This window comes from Salvelinus sp. IW2-2015, unplaced genomic scaffold (genome assembly GCF_002910315.2).
Source record: "Salvelinus sp. IW2-2015 unplaced genomic scaffold, ASM291031v2 Un_scaffold871, whole genome shotgun sequence".
NCBI classification, from domain to species: domain Eukaryota; kingdom Metazoa; phylum Chordata; class Actinopteri; order Salmoniformes; family Salmonidae; genus Salvelinus; species Salvelinus sp. IW2-2015.
In genome coordinates this window covers 273,653-294,224 of record NW_019942634.1, presented here as the reverse complement: position 1 = coordinate 294,224, position 20,572 = coordinate 273,653, and the positions used below count along the sequence as shown (strand labels likewise).

Here is a 20,572-nt window from a genome sequence, read left to right as displayed (position 1 = left end):
ATAATCTAAAATAAAAAATAAAAATATGGCTCACCTGGCGCAGGTAAAACCATTGAACTTGTGAACGGATGTCAGACTACATCAAATAACATCAACTGGCAAATTAATGTATCTTACCTCTTGTCCACTTCAAGTTCATAGAGGATACTGATAGAACAGCAAAATGATTCTCAAACTTTACATGAAACATCATAATCTGCAGCACTAAAATACATCATGGGTAAGAGAGTTGTTTTGATGGAAACTGATGAGTAAATCAATGAATAAATGGTCCTTTCACATTTAACTACCACACAACGAAAATTCAGATTGTTTTTAATAACAGTGAACATTGATACAAGATACTGAATGTTATGTCACGGTTACTCAATGGCCAAGCAATAAAACTGTCTAGGCAGATTGAGTCCCCTAATCAAAAATCATAAAACAGCGGAAACATTTCAACTCATTACCACTTTATCCTGAAGAGTCAACAAAACTAGAATCATTGACATGAATACCTTAGTCTCTCCTCCCGAAGAAAGGGAGATTGAGGTAGTCCCATTAGTCTTCGATCACTGAATTCCAATGGTATATCCAACAAGCAAGCACAGTGACATTAGGTTATGGGCAGTGTGCATCATTCTGAATCAGAGTCCTCTTTAAAAAAAAAAAAATCTGCTTACTTCAGATTTGTGATTTCTTCAAGGAAYGGAGGAATGAAGGATGCATTTCCTCACGCCATCTGAACAGGGCGGCAGGTAGCCTAGTGGTTCTGCCCTGAACAAGGCAGTTAACCCACTGTTCCTAGGCCATCATTGAAAATAAGAATATGTTCTTAACTGACTTGCCTAGTTAAAAAAAAGTTTTAAAAAAAAAGAAAAAAAGGCCAAGGCTCAAAATAAACACCTGAGTTTATTGGGACAAGTGTCAATGACATTAATTCAGTCATTAGGTTATGGACAGTGTGTATCATTCCATATCGGAGTCCTCTTCGGAACTGGAGCTAATACTGGAGCACCCTGACCAATTCTCCTTTTCCGTCATATGTTCGTCATCCTAAAAAGGTACATAAGATCAGTMTTAACACTTATCTTGGCGAATTGTCCCAAAATAAAGGCTTGATTAAATAAAAACAATGTGTCTATTCTAACCTCATCTGAGTCATCTTCATCACTGGATGTGTCGATGTCGCCCTCCAGGTCGTCATCCTCTGAATCCTAGAGAGAAACATGCTGATACTGGCTGAAATCCGCATTGGACATCAGTGAGGGATTTAACCCTTACATTGAAATGATGCCTAACCCTATAGGCCCTGGTCAAAAGTAGTGCACTTTAAACGGAARAGGATGCCATTTGGGACACAGGCCATGTCAAGTTAGGATTCCACCCCATAGGAGCACTTGTTGCAGTACTGTTGGTAAGTATTAGAGATATTAAATAAACAATACCCAATGAATGCTCCAGGAGTTTTATTGTGCAATGCTTCGACCCGAAGGTCTTCGTCAGGCTGATGTTGTACAAAGAAACTAGAGCATTTTTCAGCGTGCAGGTATCTAATCTTTACAACATGAGTTTACTTTTTGTACCCAGCACCTGCAAGTCACTTGATGTGCATACACTATGTTTGAAACTATATACACAGGGCATTCGGAAAGTATTCAGACCTTACTCTAAAATGTATTAAATAGTTTRCCCSSCCTCATAAATCTACACACGATAACCCATAATGACAAAACAAAAACAGGTTAATTTGTTGCAAATCTATAATAAAAAATAAATAAACTGAAATATCACATTTACATAAGTATTCAGACCTTTTACTCCGTACTTTTTTAAAGCACCTTCGGGGATTACAGCCTCGAGTCTTCTTGGGTATGACGCCGTTTCCAGCTACAATAGTCATTTACAACATTAACAATGTCTACACTGTACTTCTGATCAATTTGATGTTATTTTAATGGACACATTMTTTTTGCTTTTCTTTCTAAGTGACGCCAAACTTTTAAAAAAATATTTATTTATTCGTTATTTTACCAGGTAAATTGACTGAACACGTTCTCATTTACAGCAACGACCTGGGGAATAGTTACAGGGGAGAGGAGGGGGATGAATGAGCCAATTGTAAACTGGGGATTATTAGGTGACCATGATGATTTGAGGGCCAGATTGGGAATTTACCCAGGACACCGGGGTTAACACCCCATCTCTTACGATAAGTGCCATGGGAACTTTAATGACCTCAGAGTCAATTTGATGTTTTTTTTTTTGTGTAATTTGAACAATAGTGTATGTAAATAAGTTGTTTTTTTTGCAAACATTACTAAAAACCTGTTTTCACTTTGACATTATGGGCTATTATGTGTAGATTGATGAGAAAAAAAKAATATTTAATCCATTTTAGAATAAGGCTGTAACGTAACAAAATATGGATAAAGGGGTCTGAATATTTTCCGAAGGCAGTAACCGAAAGGTTGCTGGATTGAATCCCCAAGCTGACAAGGAAAAAACCTATCATTCTGCCCCCGAGCAAGGCAGTTAACCCAATGTTCCCCGGGCGTGGAGGTCGATTAAGGCAGCCCCCCCGCACCTCTCCGATTCAGAGGGGTTGGGTTAAATGCGGAAGACACATTTCAGTTGAATGAATTCAGTTGTACAACTGACTAGGTACCCACCACCTTTTTGCATTTTTACTCCTAAACTTATTTAGGCTTGCCATAACAAAAGGAGTTGAATACCATGCAAGACATTTCAGCTTTTCATTTTTTATGAATTTTGAAAAACGTGATTCCACTTTGACATTATGGGGCATAGTGTGCAGGCCAGTGACAAAAAGTACATTTAATATGTTTTAAATTTGGGATGTAACACAACAAAATGTGGAAAAAGTCAAGGGGAGTGAATAGTTTCTGAAGGCACTGTATCAGTACATGTCTTTTGCCGTCACGGTGTGGTGTTGTGGAGGTGATAACGTGTGGTGTGTTAACTTACTGATGTTCTGCCCTTCTTTGCCATCCTGCCCTTCTTTGCCATCCTTCCCTGCTTTGGGTTGTCGAGGATTTTCAATTTCTGAAGAACAGATACAAGATCAACGCTAAAGATAACTCACGCCAATCGCAACCAGACAGACACACACACACGGCCAGTATAAAATCCTTGGTGCCGGAAAATCGCAAGGAATCACGGAATCCAGACAGTAAAACAGAATTCAAGAATATTCCAAAATGTACTGAACTAGGGAATCAACTAAATGTATTGAAAATTAATTAAACTTCCCAAAGTTTATTATAAGACATGAACAGAATGCATCAGTGATTCGTATTTCCTGCAACTTTCTGAAGCGGCAAAAATAATTCCACGTCTGTGTATGACTGGTGCGTGCGTCTACCACTTTGTGTAGCCGTTAGTGATGATGCTAATGAAAAAAAGAAATTAAAACGTTAACTACAAAGTAGCCTATGCTTACCTGGCAGAATGATATCATGATTATTTGCATCAATCAAGAGGGTATTTGTTTCGCAAACTCTACCATCACGTGTGCTACAAAAACACAGCTAAACAACAGCCTCTTGCTAGGTCCGCACTGGAATTAAAGGTTAACTAGCTAAGGGCCTCCCGGGWGGCGCAGTGGTCTAAGGCTGTGCCACCAGAGACTCTGGGTTTGAGCCCAGGCTCTGTCGCACAATTGGCCTAGCGTCGTCCGGTTTAGCGAGGATTTGGCCGGCAGGGATATCCTTGWRWRKRRSCACACTAGCGACTCCTGTGGCYGGCCGGGTGCAGTGCACGCTGACCAGGTCGCTAGGTGTACGGTGTTTCCTCCGACACATTGGTGCGGCTGGCTTCCGGGTTGGATGCGCGCTGTGTTAAAAAGCAGTGCGGCTTGGTTGGGTTGTTTCGGAGGACGCATGGCTCTCGACCTTCGCCTCTCCTGAGTCCGTACGGGAGTTGTGGCGACAAGACAGTAACTACTAACAATRGGATACCACGAAATTGAGGAGAAAAAGGGGGTAAAAAATAAATATATTTTTTAAATAAATAAATTAACTAACTAACTACACTCAACATCTAAATTCCTTCTAGACCTAAAAAGTGGTCACCTGATGTGGTTTAAGAACTGTTGTGGACTTACAACATCAAATTCATTTTTTTTTCAAAAAAAAAAAAAGGTGTGCTTTTGAGAGGGAAAAACTGAAAAAACTGGGGTAAATGGAAACCTGAAAAAACTAAATGGAGAAAGGGGAATTTGGGAAAAACTAAACAGAATCCGAAAAAATAAAATCTAACATTTTATAGGGCCTTTGTACARACACACCTCAATTTCCTCTCGGTTTTATCTCTACTTACATTTGGGTTTTGATCCAAGTACTTTGCCTGTTCCTTTGGGGACATGGTCTGAAAAATGTTAAATAGTAAGACCACCAGTTAACAGTAAAAACTTTACAGATAGACCTCAACTCACAACAGTGGTCATATTTAATCTAAAAGAGGGTTTGTCCCAAATGGCATCCTATTCCTAAGTGCACTACTTCTGACCAGAGCTCTACGGGCTCTGGTCAAAAGTAGTACACTGTATAGGGATTAGGGAATAGGGTGCCAAGTGGGAAACAACCAGAGAGTGAATGGACTTTACATTAAACCAGCTGCGTAGCTCTACTTGGTACTCCCTAGCCCTCTCCTGGGCTATTCTCTGGTAGTGCTCCTTTTCCTTCTGGGCCAGCTTCCTCCACAGTGGGCTGACCCTGGCCATGCACTTCCTGGAGCTGAGGTGGCTCGACTTGGCTCTCAGCTCTGCCATCTTCTCGCTGTAAAATACTGTGTGACCCCACCTGTTCAGTGAAGTGGAGAAAGGTTTTCAAAGCTAGAAGTTGGGGTCACACTCAATGCTGTCACTGGGGAATGGGGGGAAATAATGACTGGATATGTTTCGAAAGGCATATAATTTCCTCTTAGCTGATACATCTGCACAGCACAAAACTATTAGAAGTAATTCTTTCAGAAGTACTTTCACAAACTCAGATAACTGATGAAGAGATCAGTTGGGCCACAGCCAGGGATACTCACTCAGATGGTTTCTTGGGCTCGCCTTGAAARGTACTTTTCCTTTTCCCCAACAGAATGCGCTGCTGCTCCTTATCTGTCACAGTCTGATTGGACAAACACACACACGTCATGTTCCTGACTGCATTAGGACTAATGTCCACGATACAAATGGTCATTTTTGGGGCCAATATTGCTGAGCAATGTTAAGGAATCCTCAAACCAGAGCGTAGAAATTGGCAATGTGCTCAATCTCCCATTAAAATATTTTGGAAAACATAGCAGACGTTTGAGCTCAAGTGAGAGAAAATCAACTCCTGTTTTGGAGTGAAATGTTGGCCATTCACATCTCAAATGATTCCGCACTACAATATTCATGATACGTTAATACACACAGTGCATTCGGAAAGTATTTAGAACCCTTGACTTTTTTTAAACGTTAAAACATTATTTTAATATGTATGGGAAAAAAGTCCCCCCCCTCATAGATCTAAACACGATACCCCATAATGACAAAACATTGACATTTTTTTTTGCAAATGTTTAATAAAAAATAAATAAAACTGAAGCTGAAGCACCTTTGGCAGCGATTACAGCCGCAAGTCTTCTTGAGTATTACGCTACAAGCTTGGCACGCCTCTATTTGGGGAGTTTCTCCCATTCTTCTCTGCAGATCCTCTCAAGCTCTGTCAGGTTGGATGGGAAGAGTCGGTGCACAGCTATTTTGTCCCGAAGTCACTCCTGTGTTGTCTTGGCTGTGTGCTTAGGGTCGTTGTCCTGTTGGAAGGTGAACCTTCACCCCAGACTGAGGTCCTGAGAGCTCTGGAGGTTTCATTAAGGATCAAATCAAATTTTCTGTCACATGCGCCGAATACAACAGGTGTAGACCTGACCGTGAAATGCTTACTTACAAGCCCATAACCAAAAATGCAGTTCAAGAAATAGTTAAGAAAAGATTAACTAAATAAACYAAAGTATAAAATAACGAGGCTATATACAGAGGGTACTGGTACCAAGTCAATGTGCGGGGGTACATGTTGAGGTAAATTGTACATGCATTATCGCTCTGTACTTTGCTCTGTTCATTATTCCCTCGATCCTGACTAGTACCCCAATCCTTGCTGCAGAAAAATATCCCCTCCGGCATGATACTGCCACCACCATGCTTCATCATAGAGATGGTGCCAGGTTTCCTCCAAACGTGACGCTTGGCATTCAGGCCAAAGAGTTCAATCTTGGGTTCATCAGACCAGAGAATCTTGTTTCTCATGGTCTGAGAGTCCTTTAGGTGCCTTTTGGTAAACTCCAAGCGGGCTGTCGTGACTTTTACTGAGGAGAGGTTTCCATCTGGCCACTCTACCATAAAGGCCTGAGTGGCGGAGTGCTGCAGAGATGGTTGTCCTTCCGGAAGGTTCTCCCATCTCCACAGAGGAACTCTGGAGCTCAGTCAGAGTGACCATCAAGTTCTTGGTCACCTCCCTGACCAAGGCCGTTCTCCCTCAATTGCTCAGTTTGGCCGGGCAGCCAGCTCTAGGAAGAGTCTTGGTGGTTTCAAACTTCATCCATTTAAGAACAAAGGAGGCCACTGTGTTCTTGGGGACCTTCAATGCTGCAMAAATGTTTTGGTACCCTTCCACAGATCGGTGCCTCGACACAATCCTGTCTCTACGGACAATTCCTTCGGCCTCATTGCTTTGTTTTTGCTCTGACATGCACTGTCAACTGTGGGACCTTAAATACAATTGTGGCCAAAAGAGAATGACATTTTGAGAATGACACAAATATTAATTTTCAAAGTCTGCTGCCTCAGTTTGTATAATGCAATTTGCATATACTCCAGAATGTTATGAAGTGTGATCAGATGACTTGCAATTAATTWAAAAAAAAACATTTCCACTGCATTTCAGCCCTGCCACAAATGGACTAGCTGAAATCATGTCAGTGATTCTCTCGTTAACACAGGTGTGAGTGTTGAAGAGGACAAGGCTGGAGATCACTCTCGTTGATTGAGTTCGAATAACAGACTGGAAGCTTCAAAAGGAGGGTGGTGCTTGGAATCATTGTTCTTCCTCTGTCATCCATGGTTACCTGCAAGGAAACACATGCCGTCATCATTGCTTTGCACAAAAAGGGCTTCACAGGCAAGGATATTGCTGCCAGTAAGATTGCACCTAAATCAACCATTTATCGGATCATCAAGAACTTCAAGGAGAGCGGTTCAATTGTGTGAAGAAGGCTTCAGGGTGCCCAAGAAAGTCCAGCAAGCGCCAGGACCGTCTCCTAAAGTTGATTCAGCTGCGGGTTCGGGGCACCACCAGTACAGAGCTTGCTCAGGAATGGCAGCAGGCAGGTGTGAGTGCATCTGCACGCACAGTGAGGCGAAGACTTTTGGATAATGGCCTGGTGTCAAGAAGGGCAGCAAAGAAGCCACTTCTCTCCAGGAAAAACATCAGGGACAGACTGATATTCTGCAAAAGGTACAGGGATTGGACTGCTGAGGACTGGMGTAAAGTKATTTTCTCTMATGAATCCCCTTTRCGATTGTTTGGGYCATCCGGAAAAAAGCTTGTCTGGAGAAGACAAGGTGAGCGCTACCATCAATCCTGTGTCATGCCAACAGTAAAGCATCCTGACACCATTCATGTGTGGGGTTGCTTCTCAGCCAAGGGAGTGGGCTCACGCACAATTTTGCCTAAGAACACAGCCATGAATAAAGAATGGTACCAACACATCCTCCGAGAGCAACTTTTCCCAACCATCCAGGAACAGTTTGGTGATGAACAATGCCTTTTCCAGCATGATGCAGCACCTTGCCATAAGGCAAAAGTGATAACTAAGTGGCTCGGGGAACAAAACATCAATATTTTGGGTCCATGGCCAGGAAACTCCCCAGACCTTAATCCCATTGAGAACTTGTGGTCAATCCTCAAGAGGCGGGTGGACAAAGAAAAACCCACAAATTCTGACAAACTCCAAGCATTGATTATGCAAGAATGGGCTGCCATCAGTCAGGATGTGGCCCACAAGTTAATTGTCAGCATGCCAGGGCGGATTGCAGAGGTCTTGAAAAAGAAGGGTCAACATTGCAAATATTGACTCTTTGCATCAACTTCATGTAATTGTCAACAAAAGCCTTTGACACTTATGAAATGCTTGTACTTAAACTTCAGTATTCCATAGTAACATCTGACAAAAATATCTAAAGACACTGAAGCTGTAAACTTTGTGGAAATTAATATTGGTTTCATTCTCAAAACATTTGGCGACGACTTTACACGATTCCATTTGTTATTTCAGAGTTTGTCGTCACTATTATTCTACAATGTAGAAAATAGTAAAAAGAAGAGAAAACCCTTGAATGAGTCAGTGTTCTAAAACTTTTGACCGGTAGTGTATATATATTATTCATGTCCATATTGCTCATTATTGCACCAGTATCTCATACTCCACTCTGTTACCAGCAACATTTCTCAGAAATATTGCCTCAAAATTACTAGTGTATAATCAGTTTAAGTGTTCACCTAACATGCTAATCAGTCATTACACATGTTTCTGTAAATAATGTGTTCACACAAGTAGACAGTTTTTGAAATTAAGAGAAAACTTACACAAATTGGTTCACGTTGATGAAAAAAGAAATGTACACAGAAAGTTTAATTGGAGGTCAGACATTTCATGTCTGTCTTCACAATAAGAGATTAAAAGAGCAGCTTCAACAGACTTGCCCCCAAACATGAAAATACATACGAAATACCAAAAAGAGTTGAAAGGAGCATGCATGATCTCCAATTAACCTTGTCACAGCGTCTCTCGTAGGCTTCCTTTTTACGCGTTGTCATTGTTTTCCAGCGCTGGGAGCAAATCACAAAATACTGGTTGTTAGGGTCTCCCTCTCCCAGTATGGTGGCTTTCTGTTCCTTACAGAAAAGGTTGTAACCCTTCCTAAACCACAAACACATGGTTAACTCAACCTTAAAAAAGCAGGTATGACCACAAACTCCATCACTGTAAATATGACATGGCCATTTACAGTGCATTCAGAAAGTATTCAGACCCCTTGAACTTTTCCTGATTTGGTAACATTACAGCCTTATTCTAAAATGTATTAACCCCCCCCCAATCTACAAACAATAGACTGTTTAACATTTTGTCAACTTTATAAAAAAAATACTAATCTGAAATATTACATTTACATACACTACCGTTCAAAAGTTTGGGGTCATTTAGAAATTTCCTTGATTTTGATAGAAAAGCACATTTTTTGGTCCATTAAAATAACATCAAATTGATCAGAAATACACTGTAGACATTGTTAATGTTGTAAATGCCTATGTTAGCTGGAAACGTCAGATTTTGAATGGAATATCTACATAGGCGTACAGGCGCCCATTATTAGCCACCATCACTCCTGTGTTCCAACAGTACGTTGTGTTAGCTAATCAAAGTTTCTGATTTTAAAAGGCTAATTGATKATTASAAAACCCTTTTGCAATTATGTATGCACAGCTGAAAACTGTTGGTCTGATTAAAGKAGCAATAAAACTGGCCTTCTTTAGACTAGTTGAGTATCTGGAGCGTTACAGACTCAAAATGGCCAGAAACAAAGAACATTCTTCTGAAACTCGTCWGTCTATTATTTTTCTGAGAAATGAAGGCTATTCCATGCAAGAAATTGCCAAGAAAGKTCTCGTACAARGCTGTGTACTACTCCCTTCATAGAACAGCGCAAACTGGCTCTAACCAGAATAGAAAGAGGAGTGGGAGGCCCCGGTGCACAACTGAGCAAGAGGACAAGTATACTAGAGTGTCTAGTTTGAGAAAGACGCCTCACAAGTCTTTAACTGGAWACTTCATTAAATTGTACCTGCAAAACACCACTCTCAACGTCAACAGTGAAGAGGCGACTCCGGGATGCTGGCCTACTGGGCAGAGTTGCAAAGAAAAAGCCATAAGGRCAGCATCCCGGAGTCGCCTCTTCACTGTTGACGTTGAGACTGATGTTCTCTGTTCATCTTTCCCTCAATCCTGAGTAGTCTCCCAGTCCCTACAGCTGAAAAACATCCCCAAAGCATGATGCTGCCACCACCATGCTTCACCGTAGGGATGGTGCCAGGTTTCCTCCAGATGTGACACTTGGCATTCAGGKCAAAGAGTTCAATCTTGGTTTCATCAGACCAAAGAATCTTGTTTCTCATGGTCGGAGTCCTTAAGGTGTTGTTTGGCAAACTCCAAGCGGGCWGTCATGTGCCTTCCGTCTAGCCACTCTACCATAAAGGCCTGATGGCGGAGTGCTGCAGAGATGGTTGTCCTTCTGGAAGGTTCTCCCATCTCCATAGAGGTACTCTAGAGCTCGGTAAGAGTGACCATCGGGTTCTTGGTCACCTCCCTGACCAAGGCCCTTCTCTCCCGATTTCTCAGTTCTCCCCCGATGATTCAGCCAGCTCTAYGAAGAGTCTTGGTGGTTCCAAACTTCATCCATTTAAGAATGATGGAGGCCACTGTGTTCTTGGGGACCTTCAATGCTGCAAAAATGTTATGGTTACCTTACCAAGATCTGAGCGTCGAAACAATCCTGTCTCGGAGCTCTACGGACAATTCCTTCGACCTCATGGCTTGGTTTTTGCCCTGACATACACTGTCAATTGTGTGACCTTATACAGACAGGCATGTGCCTTCCCAAATCATGTCCAATCAATTGAATTTACCACAGGTGGACTCCAATCAAGTTGTAGAAACATCTCAAGGAGGATCAATGGAAAGAGGATGCCCCTGAACTTAATTTAGAGTCTAATATCAAAAGGGTCTAAATACTTATGTAAATAAAGGTATTTGTTTATTTTTTATAAATTTGCCAAAATTTCTAAAACCCTGTTTTCACTTAGTCATTATGGGGTATTGTGTAGATTGATAAGGGGGAAAAAAGTAGACATTTTATAAAAAGGCAGTAACGTAACAAAATGTGGAAAAAGTCAAGGGGTCTGAATACTTTCTGAATGCACTGCATATTGAAAACGTATCTATATTGGAAAATGAATTGCCACTCATGCAATAGTTCTGTAAAAGGCATGAGTGGACCCAATAATGTTGGAGAGCTGCTGACTTACGGAACAGTATACTTGAGTAAAAATAAATAAAAATACTGTAAATATGCTCATAATAATTGTATGGTTTAACACCAACGTTCAAGCCTGAAGAAGGCACTATGTGCCGAAACGTTGTTTACCCYTTCAATTATTGGGTGCATATTTAGAGTGTGCGACTATCTTTCTGTTTACTCATGCAACAGTTACTACTTTGGCAAAGGTAGCCCTTTATGGTAAAGGCAGGCCCAGTGACTTACGATGGGGGTTTGTCAGGCTTGCCGTCTGCCAAGTCCTTCAACAGTCTCTCACACTTGCGCAGAAGTGGCTTATGCTTGGCCCTCCGACTCCCGTTATTCTCTGGCTGCTCCTCCATCTCCTCCTGCAACATGAGAGTTGTTCATGGTTGAGCGATTCATGTGATGCAAAATCAACAACCTAAAACATAAATGTGTCCTGGAACTTTGCATTGTGGAACATTGTGATAGTGAACATATTGTTAGCTTCTAATTCTCAGAGTAAAAACCTCAACAGACACTATGAAAGCTTAACCAAGTTCACTCTTCCCAGAGGATCAATACAGCTGCATTAGACAAAACATGTTTCCACCAACACAAGTATATATACTCCAATTTAGCTGCACTCCTCCTTCTCTCCAATCCTTACATCTTTTATGGTTCGACAGGAAGACGAAGTGACGGGGTAATAAACCGCTCCTCCTCCCTTAAGGTGACCTGACCTCAATCCCCTTGATGCCTAATCTAAAGCTCTCCACCCGTATCCCCTACAGCACTCCCGTGACTGCCTCCCCTCTACCCAGCACATTCCAAAGCCATCTGGGCTCCTACAGATAACCATTAACTTCTGATGTAAAAACCAGTCTCCATCACTCCTCACATACTATAGTATTACTCCTGATGTATCATGTCTATGGTATAACAATGTTCCAAGTTTAACCCAGAGTCTAACAATATACTGAACAAAAATATAAACGCAACATGTAAAGTGTTGGTCCCATGTATCATGAGCAGAATTAAAAAGACCCCAGAAATGTTCTGTATGTACAAAAAGCTTATTTTTTCTCAAACTGTGCACAAATTWGTTTACATCCCAGCTAGTGAGCATTTCTCCTTCGCCAAGTAAATCCACTTCAAGAAGCGGATTAAAGAGGATGATCATTACACAGGTGCACCTTGTGCTGGGAACAATGGAAGGCCACGTGTGCAGTTGTCACACAACGCCACATATTTCTCAAGTTTTGAGGGAGCGTACAATTGGCATGCCGACTGCAGGAATGTCCACTAGAGCTGTTGCCAGAAAATGTAATGTTAATTTCTTTACTATAAGCCACTTCCAACTTTGTTTTTAGAGATTTTGGCAATACGTCCAACCAGCCTCAGAACTGCAGACCACATGTAACCAGGCCAGCCCAGGACCTCCACTTCCGGCTTCTTCACCTGCGGGATCGTCTATGACCAGCCACCCGGACAGCTAATGAAACTGAGGAGCATTTCTGTCTGTAATAAAGTCCTTATGTGGGGAGAAACTCATTCTGATTGGGTGGGCCTGGCTCCCAAATTGGTGGGCCTATGCCCTCCCAGGACCACCTATGGCTGCGCCCCTGCCCAGTCGTGAAATCTATAGATTAGGGCCTAATGAATTGATTTCAATAGACTGACTTCCTTATATGAACTGTAACTCAGTAAAATCTTGTATTCTAGGCAATAAAGACATCAGCAAAACACCCACCTCCTCATACTGTGTCTGCTGCTCCAGAGAGAGATTGATCCACTTGAGTTTCTCCTCGTCAGGTAGCTCGGACCAGCGCTTCTTCTGCACAATACTCTGCTTGATACAGCCTCCTTTGGCCTGTGGAGAGAGACATGATGCTATATCACCTGCAGTTCATGTGTTTCTCATGCAATGTAGATTCATCAGCAAGACTAACCTGTATAAATTACAGTTAAATTAATTGTGAATTGGAACAGTCAGTGGGAGGTCAGGATAATCAGTCATTCCTCTATATAAAGAATATGCCATAACAGTAGAAGCAGATTGCTGAACTCTGAAGACACACCGGCCCTTGCTGATTAACATCTCCCACCCCTCCACTAGCTATCCTTGTAGAATATTTCAACAACAAAAAAATAAGCCTTGAACAGATTACATTAGATTGGTTGACAGCTATGACACTCACATCTGGGTTGGCTAGAAGGAATATCCTCCTCTCGTGGCGGTACCAGAGCCCYTGGGGTGTGAGGGGCCCTTTTATGTTCTTTAAATAGTCTCTCCGTACCTTCTTCCCCCCAGGGTACTCTTTCCTGGAGGAGCATTGGTTCAGTTGAGACTTTAGAAAGTCAAATAACAAACAAACATGTATCTATGACATCAAGAGAGCAACAGACAGCTCAATACATTCTTACCTCAACTTCTTCATGCTTTTCTCATACATTTCCTTCTCCTTCTGGAATTTCGCAATATATGTTGCCTAAAAACCAGAAATAGGAAGTAATCAACCAGTCAGTCAAGTGTATAGGTCACAAAGGTATCTTAGTCTAACTCAAACCAAAGAATTCGAGGATAAATAAATTGTGCTATAGCAACTTGAAAATAGGAGATCATTGCCATTATGACTATAAAAAGCACTTCAGACACTGACACACCTTCTCGTGCTCTGGGAGCTCATTATACTTCWCATTGATTAACTTTAAGAGCTCAGAAGTTGTCATTTCAGGCTGCTGCTTCGCAAACTTTTTAAAGTTTTCTCTGATGAAGATGCTGCTTGACGAGGCAGGTCTCTTTGGGAAGTCAGGGTGTATCTGCAAAAGAACAGAGAAGATTTCTCCAATATGTAAAACATCCTCTTAAAGTCCTACTCCGGTCTCCTTTTCAGCTAATTCACCACCCAATTCAGTTTACAAAAGGCACATCTCTGACATGGCACAAGTGTGACGGTGGGCCTTTCCTCTTTCCTTCTCAATTGCTCCTCTATTGTTCTTCAAGCATGGGGGAGGTCGATGAAAACCAGATGGAACCATCAGACCAACTCATTGAATGGCCTACTCCATGAAGTTTGCGCTTGTGTCTAAAAAAACACTATTTGCTCAAAACATGTTTTTTTTTGCCCTTGTACATTACTGTATTTATACATAGGATATTGTTTTTCCAACAGGAACAGCACTGTAACAAGTAATGGACAAGAACAATATTTTTTTTTACCAGTTTGCCACTTGACTATAGAAAAGAAGAGCCGCACACTTTAGGAGCTCAGATGCAATATTTGAATAAACTAATAACCAACGTTTCGACAGACAAGCTGTCTTCATCAGGGTATAATGACAAACACTGCGGGTCACTAGTTTATAAAGTGTCTAATCATGGCCGGGTGTGGCCTGATATCATTGGTTAATTCTCAGATATAAGAACATACAAAAACATGAATGGATAGCATACAATAATAGATACAATTTGGATACATAGGCCTACAAACATTTACAAGGAATAGCAAAATCACAATAATCACAAGAATGGCTTCAGATCAAAGTCTACGTTGAGACSGAAGGGAGCAAGAGTCTTTAAATTAAAGATCCAGGCAGCATCTCATTATAACAATAAATTGTCGAGGTCACCCCCTCTCCTAGGGAGGGTGATATGTTCAATGCCTACAGCAGGTGGAAGCTTCTAGGTCTACTCCAGGGTCTCCAACAGGTAGATCACGAGCTACCAGTAGCTCACAGCCCACCTATGAGTAGCTCGCCAAACAGTTCTGGAAGCACATGCAATTTTTCACGCTCCCCTGCAAACTGTCAAACAAATCTCACAAGTATCAGACACCGCAAGCTCCCAGCTACCATTTAATCAACGCAACATTGACAAGGTAAAAATCTGCAGTCATTGAAAATAAGAATTTGTTCTTAACTGACTTGCCTAGATAAATAAAGGTTTTGAAAAATAAATCCCACCCCTGGTTAGCCACTAAAGGCTTAAAAAGCCAAAACACAACATCTGCCAAATACTTTCCAGCAATATTGCCCGTCTGTGTAGTGCGCGCGTTTGTCTATCACTCAGTGTAGCCAGTTGATGTGATAACCGTCGTCGGTTGACAGAAATACTTTCCCCAAAACCGTCTAAATTCAATGTTAACTGCAAAGTAGGCTAACCTGGCAGAAGTATATCGTGAGTAAGTATATAATTTGTATCTGTTATTTGCACATTTTGCATTGAAATGAGCAGCAGCAGCACAGGATCATTGCTAGTCCAGCACATTCCTCACTCACTAGATGCACAATTAAAGAAAATCTCAATTTGTTTGTTTTCTTCTCGACCCTCCCTTAATGGTTTAATAACCATTATTTTACCAGGTACAGTACCAGTCAAACGTTTGGACACCTACTCATTCAAGGGTTTTTCTTTATTTTTACTATTTTCTACATTGTAGAATAATAGTAAAGACATCAAAACTATGTAATAACACATATGGAATCATGTAGTAACCAAAAAAAGTGTTGGTGACAGCTTTGCACACTCTTCTCTCAACCAGAATCATTAGGTAGTCACCTAGAATGCATTTCAATTAACAGGTGTGCCTTGTTAAATGTTAATTTGTGGAATTTCTTTCCTTCTTAATGCATTTGAGCCAATCAGTTGTGTTGTGACAAGGTATACAGAAGCTAGCCCTAAAAGACAAAGTCCATATTATGGCAAGAACATCTCAAATAAGCAAAGAACAACGACAGTCCATTACTTCAAGGCACGAAGGTCTGTCAATTTGGAGCATTCCAAGAACTTTTAAATGTTCTTCAAGTGCAGTCGCAAAAAACATCAACTTCTATGATGAAACTGTCTCTCATGAAGACCGCCACAGGAAAGGAAGACCCAGAGTTACCTCTGCAGCAGAGGTTAAGCTCATTAGAGTTACCAGCCTTAGAAATTGCAGCCCAAATAAATGCTTCAGAGTTAGACAGACATCTCAACATCAACTGTTCAGAGGAGACTGTGTGAGTCTGACCTTCATTGCCGAATTGCTGCAAAGAAACCACTACTAAAGGACACCAATAAGAAGAAGAGACTTGCTTAGGCCAAGAAACACGAGAAATGGACATTAGACCGGTGGAAATCTGTCCTCTGGTCTGATGAGTACAAATTTGAGATTTTTGGTTCGAACCGCCATCTCTTTGTGAGACGCGGTGTGGGTGAACGGATGATCTCTGCATGTGTGGTTCCCACTGAGAAGCATGGAGGAGGTGTGATGGTGCTTTCCTGGTGACACTGGTTGAGAGAATGCCAAGCGTTTGCAAAGCTGTCATCAAGGCAAAGAGTGGCTACTTTGAAGAATCTAAAATATAAATACATTTTTATTTGTTTAACAGATTTTTGGTTACTACATGATTCCATATGAGTTATTTCAACGTTTTGATGTCTTCACGTATTGTACAATGCAGAAAATAGTACAAATAAAGAAAATCCCTTGAATGAGTAGGTGTCCAAACTTTTGACTGGTACTGTATATTGACAGAAAACATAGTGCACTACTTTCTCTTGGAACACTAAGGACAGGGAAGAGTTGCAGTGGAGAAGAGAAGAATGTCCCTATTTGAAAGCTAGAGAATAATTAGTAGCTTGCTATGTTTAAWTTTTTTTTWAAGTAGCTCTCGTGCTAGGAAAGGTTGGAGATCCCTGTTCTACTCTATTACTTTAAGCAGCATTCTATAGGTTTAAAAGGGACATTTACAGGAGTTAGACAGAGTTCTCACTTACCTTCCAGTTCTTGCCCTGGAAAGGGTTTTCACAGGCAACCTCAGCTTCAGTGACCAGCTCTGATAGAGAACGAATCTTGCGCACCTTAGAGAGAAACACAGAGATAGTATGTTTTGATAGTATCCCATGTGGCTCAGTTGGTAGAGCATGGTGCTTGCAACGTCGGGATTGCGGGTTCGATTTCCACGAGGGACCAGTACGAAAATGTCCGCACTCTGGATAAGAGTGTCTGCTAAATGACTAAAATGTAAATGATAGACATTACTTTGTATATCTCTGTACTAAGTTCATGTGAACCAATGTATGAATATTTTGACTGGCATTTCATATTCCATGAGAACCAAGAACAAACATGCAAGAGTAGCCTAACTAATTTACTTAATGGATAGCAAGCGAGCCAACTCAGATGAAACACTGTCTGTCTCAGGAGAAATTGCCTATCCTGGTCCCAGATATGTTAGTGCTGTATAGCCAACTCAGCGATACAGTGCAAACAGATCTGGGACCAGGCTAGGGTTTCTAGGCCAGAAGTCACCCACCTTTTTTGATAGGTCCTTCCACTTCTGATGACACATCTGTGGAGAGTAGGGACCAAAAGCCACCTTGTCCCACTCCAGTGTCCTCTCCCCTTTAGTGTAAATACTCATGTCACCTTTGGGAATGTTTTCTTTGATACCATGCAGGAGCGTTATCAGGTCCTCCCTACCCCAGGCTGTAACCAAAGGACAGACATACAGACAGATGACCAACCAGTCAGTCAGACACAAACAGACGGTCAGACAGACAGCAAACCAGTCAGACAGATGTCTAAGAAATCAAACAGACGACCAACCAGACAGACATATGTATCGACAACACAGATAGACAGCCATATAGACAGACATACTGACAACCACAACTAGACAGATGACCAGTCAGACAGAACCAACGAGTAAAACAAACACAGTCCACAGAAGAGACAGACAAGGGGAAATGACAGAGTGACAGGCAAAACCTTACTGCATTTCAAGCTAATTTACAGTGAACAAAMATAAACATGCCTAATTGAGCTACATACAAAACGGTTGCTTTAACTCGTATCCAAAATTCACAACTCAATGATCCCAGCCAGCTGGTCAAGTCACTTCACACCCCGGAAATAGTTCGTTAAGTCTTGAAAAAACCTTCATACATTACTTACCTTGTTCTTTATCGCTTGTCTCCATTTCTCCTTCCTCTGTAAAGTCCATCACAAACTAGTGGCGATGTTTGCACGAGTAATAGCCCTTTGAATGATGCTGAAACACAACTAACGTTAGCGGCTATGTGAGTAACGTTAACTAGCTTAGTTGCTAAAGAACCACATGGCTATTTAAAATGCATTCGTGTGGTCATTGTAAGCACGTGAGACGTTCCCCTTTCATGGTCCTGGTGCAAGCAATAATGTTTAGCTAAATGAAATACTAAATGTATAAACAAATGATATACATAGCTAGCTAAAGTTGCGAATTTTCATTGGGATAGGCTATATGGAAACGCCTGGTGCCGAAATTGATGACGTAGGGTTGCGCAGTTGAAACTGGGAGTCGAGTGGAGACGAATGTAATTCGGTTCAGACAGTCGAGTCGTCCTGATGAGCCCTTCCCAGCTAGGTARATTATGCTAACAGCAGCAGCATGGCGCTAGTTAACACTTATAAAAGTGGGAACAATTTAGAAATAACCATTTAGAATATGGATGTCACCTTGACATGTAGGCTGGCTAAAGTAACGACTAACCGGTGTGAATCCAGTGCAATGYTGTTGTATCTCTGAAAAGCGGATGCATACGGAGTTGCCGTCTTGTGATAGGTTAACGTAGTTATTTAACCAAAAAAATGTGACATAGTAAAAGTAAGCGACGAGTAGCTAGATAGTGTTGCTAATCTGGCCAAAATGACAGCTAAAAATCACATGTATTGCTTTTGTAGTCCGATAAAAACGGAATGACCCTGAACACTCCCAAATCCCAATTTCGGCAGACTAGTTTAAAATTATTGCTGAAGTTTCTAGCCACAAGCTGGCTGGAGGGCTCATTATGACAACTGACAAAACTCAACAGAGAACCGAATCCATTCGTCCCGATGACTTAATATCAATAAAAGTATGTATAAAGCCCCTCTTACATCAGCTGATGTCACAAAGTGTTGTACAGAAACGCAGCCTAAAACCCCTAACAGCAAGCAATGCAGGTGTAGAAGCACTAGATGTATATTTGTAGCGACCGCACAGACAGCTGTGTGTTATGTGTTAGGCTAGGAGGTGGTTGTGTACTGACCAGTACCCGGTGTTCCGGGTCCGACATGTCAATCAACCTGCTATCTGCCAATCACGGGAATGCCTGGAATGTTCTGATGCCGGGCATCCTGGTGGTTGGCGGAGTGGCATGGAGGGGGTGGGCAGGGGGGTGAAGCATGGAGTTAAGACCAGGTTCAGCCTTTCGCTCTCCTCTTACGTCGGGCTTCACAAGAGAGGTCACGATTGGCTTGTGGGTTATCTGTCATCTATTTGCGTGTGCTACGGCCCAAACAGTAGACGGGGTAAAGTTGTTTAATAAACCGTCAATTCGCAAACTCAAGCCTCTGTCTGGACAATTGTTCATTTATGATCTAGTCAGGTCACATTACTTGGTGTCAGAAGTAAAAACGTTGATACAAGTTAGCCAGCTAGCTAGCTGACTTATGTGGCTAGCTACGTAGGTGAGAACGGGGATTGAATGCTTCGAGGGAATCCGAAAGTAAGGTGGAGGTAGGGGACTATTATGGCCAAGGAGGTGCGTGTGAATGGACGTCGGGGTTCTGTCTGAGGAGATCGCCAGGGCGTCGGAGCGCAGAGGCCGCTTGAGGGAGGACGTTAGAGCGATGGCTGCTGAAGCGGGCATGAGTGCTTCGTCGACTGTATTTCGCGCGATTCTGGTGGGCGGACCGAAGTGGTGACGTCGACGCGGCGTGACGAGGAATCTGGGGCTCAGGATGTAAACAACATGGCGGCGCCCAGTTCCCGCTGCGTCCGTATCTGTTAAGACCCCGAAGTATTCCGGTAAGGCGATTGGGAAGCTTTTCATGCTCAGTTTGAACTGTTAGCTCATTTTAGGGGGTGGTCGGATGAAGAAAGGGCACTGCAGTTGGCTTTATGCCTCACGGATGAAGCTCTGGCCTGTTTGATATTGATTAGCCCGAGACAGGCATGATTATGGTGCTTTAGTGGGAGCACTGAGGAGGCGCTATGGACAGTGTGTACAGCCCGGGCTACTGCGCTCCGAACTGAGTAATAGACGCAGGCAGCCTGGAGAGCCTCTACGGTGCTAGCTAATGACATTGAGAGCCTCTCTCGGCGGGCATATGCTCACATGCCCCCTCCGTGCAGAGCGGCTAGCACGGACCAGTTCATACAGGCGCTTCTCCTACGGAGCTGCGCATACAGACCCAGCTGGCTCATCCTGAGTCATTGCAGACAGCCTTGGAGATGGCTTTGGAGAGGGAACTGGTGTGGGCTGGGGCTTCAGCTGGGGCTTTGGTGGGGTGCAGGGAGACACACCCTCTGTGCGAGCTGGGGGCAGAGCAGCCGGAGCCGGAAAAGCCTGCTTGGGTGGCCGAAATGACAAAACTCATTCGTGCTGTGTCGCTACAGGCGGCACGAAACACACGCCTGGTCCAGGGTCTGCTGGGGTTGTGGCCAGCCAGGCCATCTGCGCCGAGATTG

The 20,572-nt window shown here is 42.4% G+C and overlaps 1 protein-coding gene across 2 annotated transcripts; it reads right to left on the bottom strand.

Annotated features, from left to right (window-relative positions):
• Positions 1–298: 298 nt before the first annotated feature.
• On the bottom strand, positions 299–19,096 carry LOC112069045 (nucleolar transcription factor 1-B). 2 transcript variants are annotated; one of them, XM_024136303.2, is made up of 16 exons: positions 18,997–19,096; positions 18,034–18,130; positions 17,393–17,565; positions 16,854–16,937; positions 13,760–13,915; positions 13,520–13,584; positions 13,294–13,417; positions 12,846–12,965; positions 11,357–11,478; positions 8,811–8,958; positions 5,041–5,123; positions 4,610–4,805; positions 4,324–4,371; positions 2,971–3,048; positions 1,134–1,199; positions 299–1,038 (listed from the first exon to the last, which is right to left on the bottom strand). In XM_024136303.2, exons 2-16 carry the CDS (start codon positions 18,080–18,082, stop codon positions 952–954), a joined length of 1,599 nt encoding a protein of 532 aa, XP_023992071.1. In that variant the 5' UTR covers positions 18,083–18,130; positions 18,997–19,096; the 3' UTR covers positions 299–951. The 2 variants fall into 2 exon arrangements, with proteins under 2 accessions (XP_023992071.1, XP_023992072.1); XM_024136304.2 differs by lacking the exon at positions 18,997–19,096 and adding an exon at positions 18,611–18,917.
• Between the last annotated feature and the right edge of the window lie 1,476 nt (positions 19,097–20,572).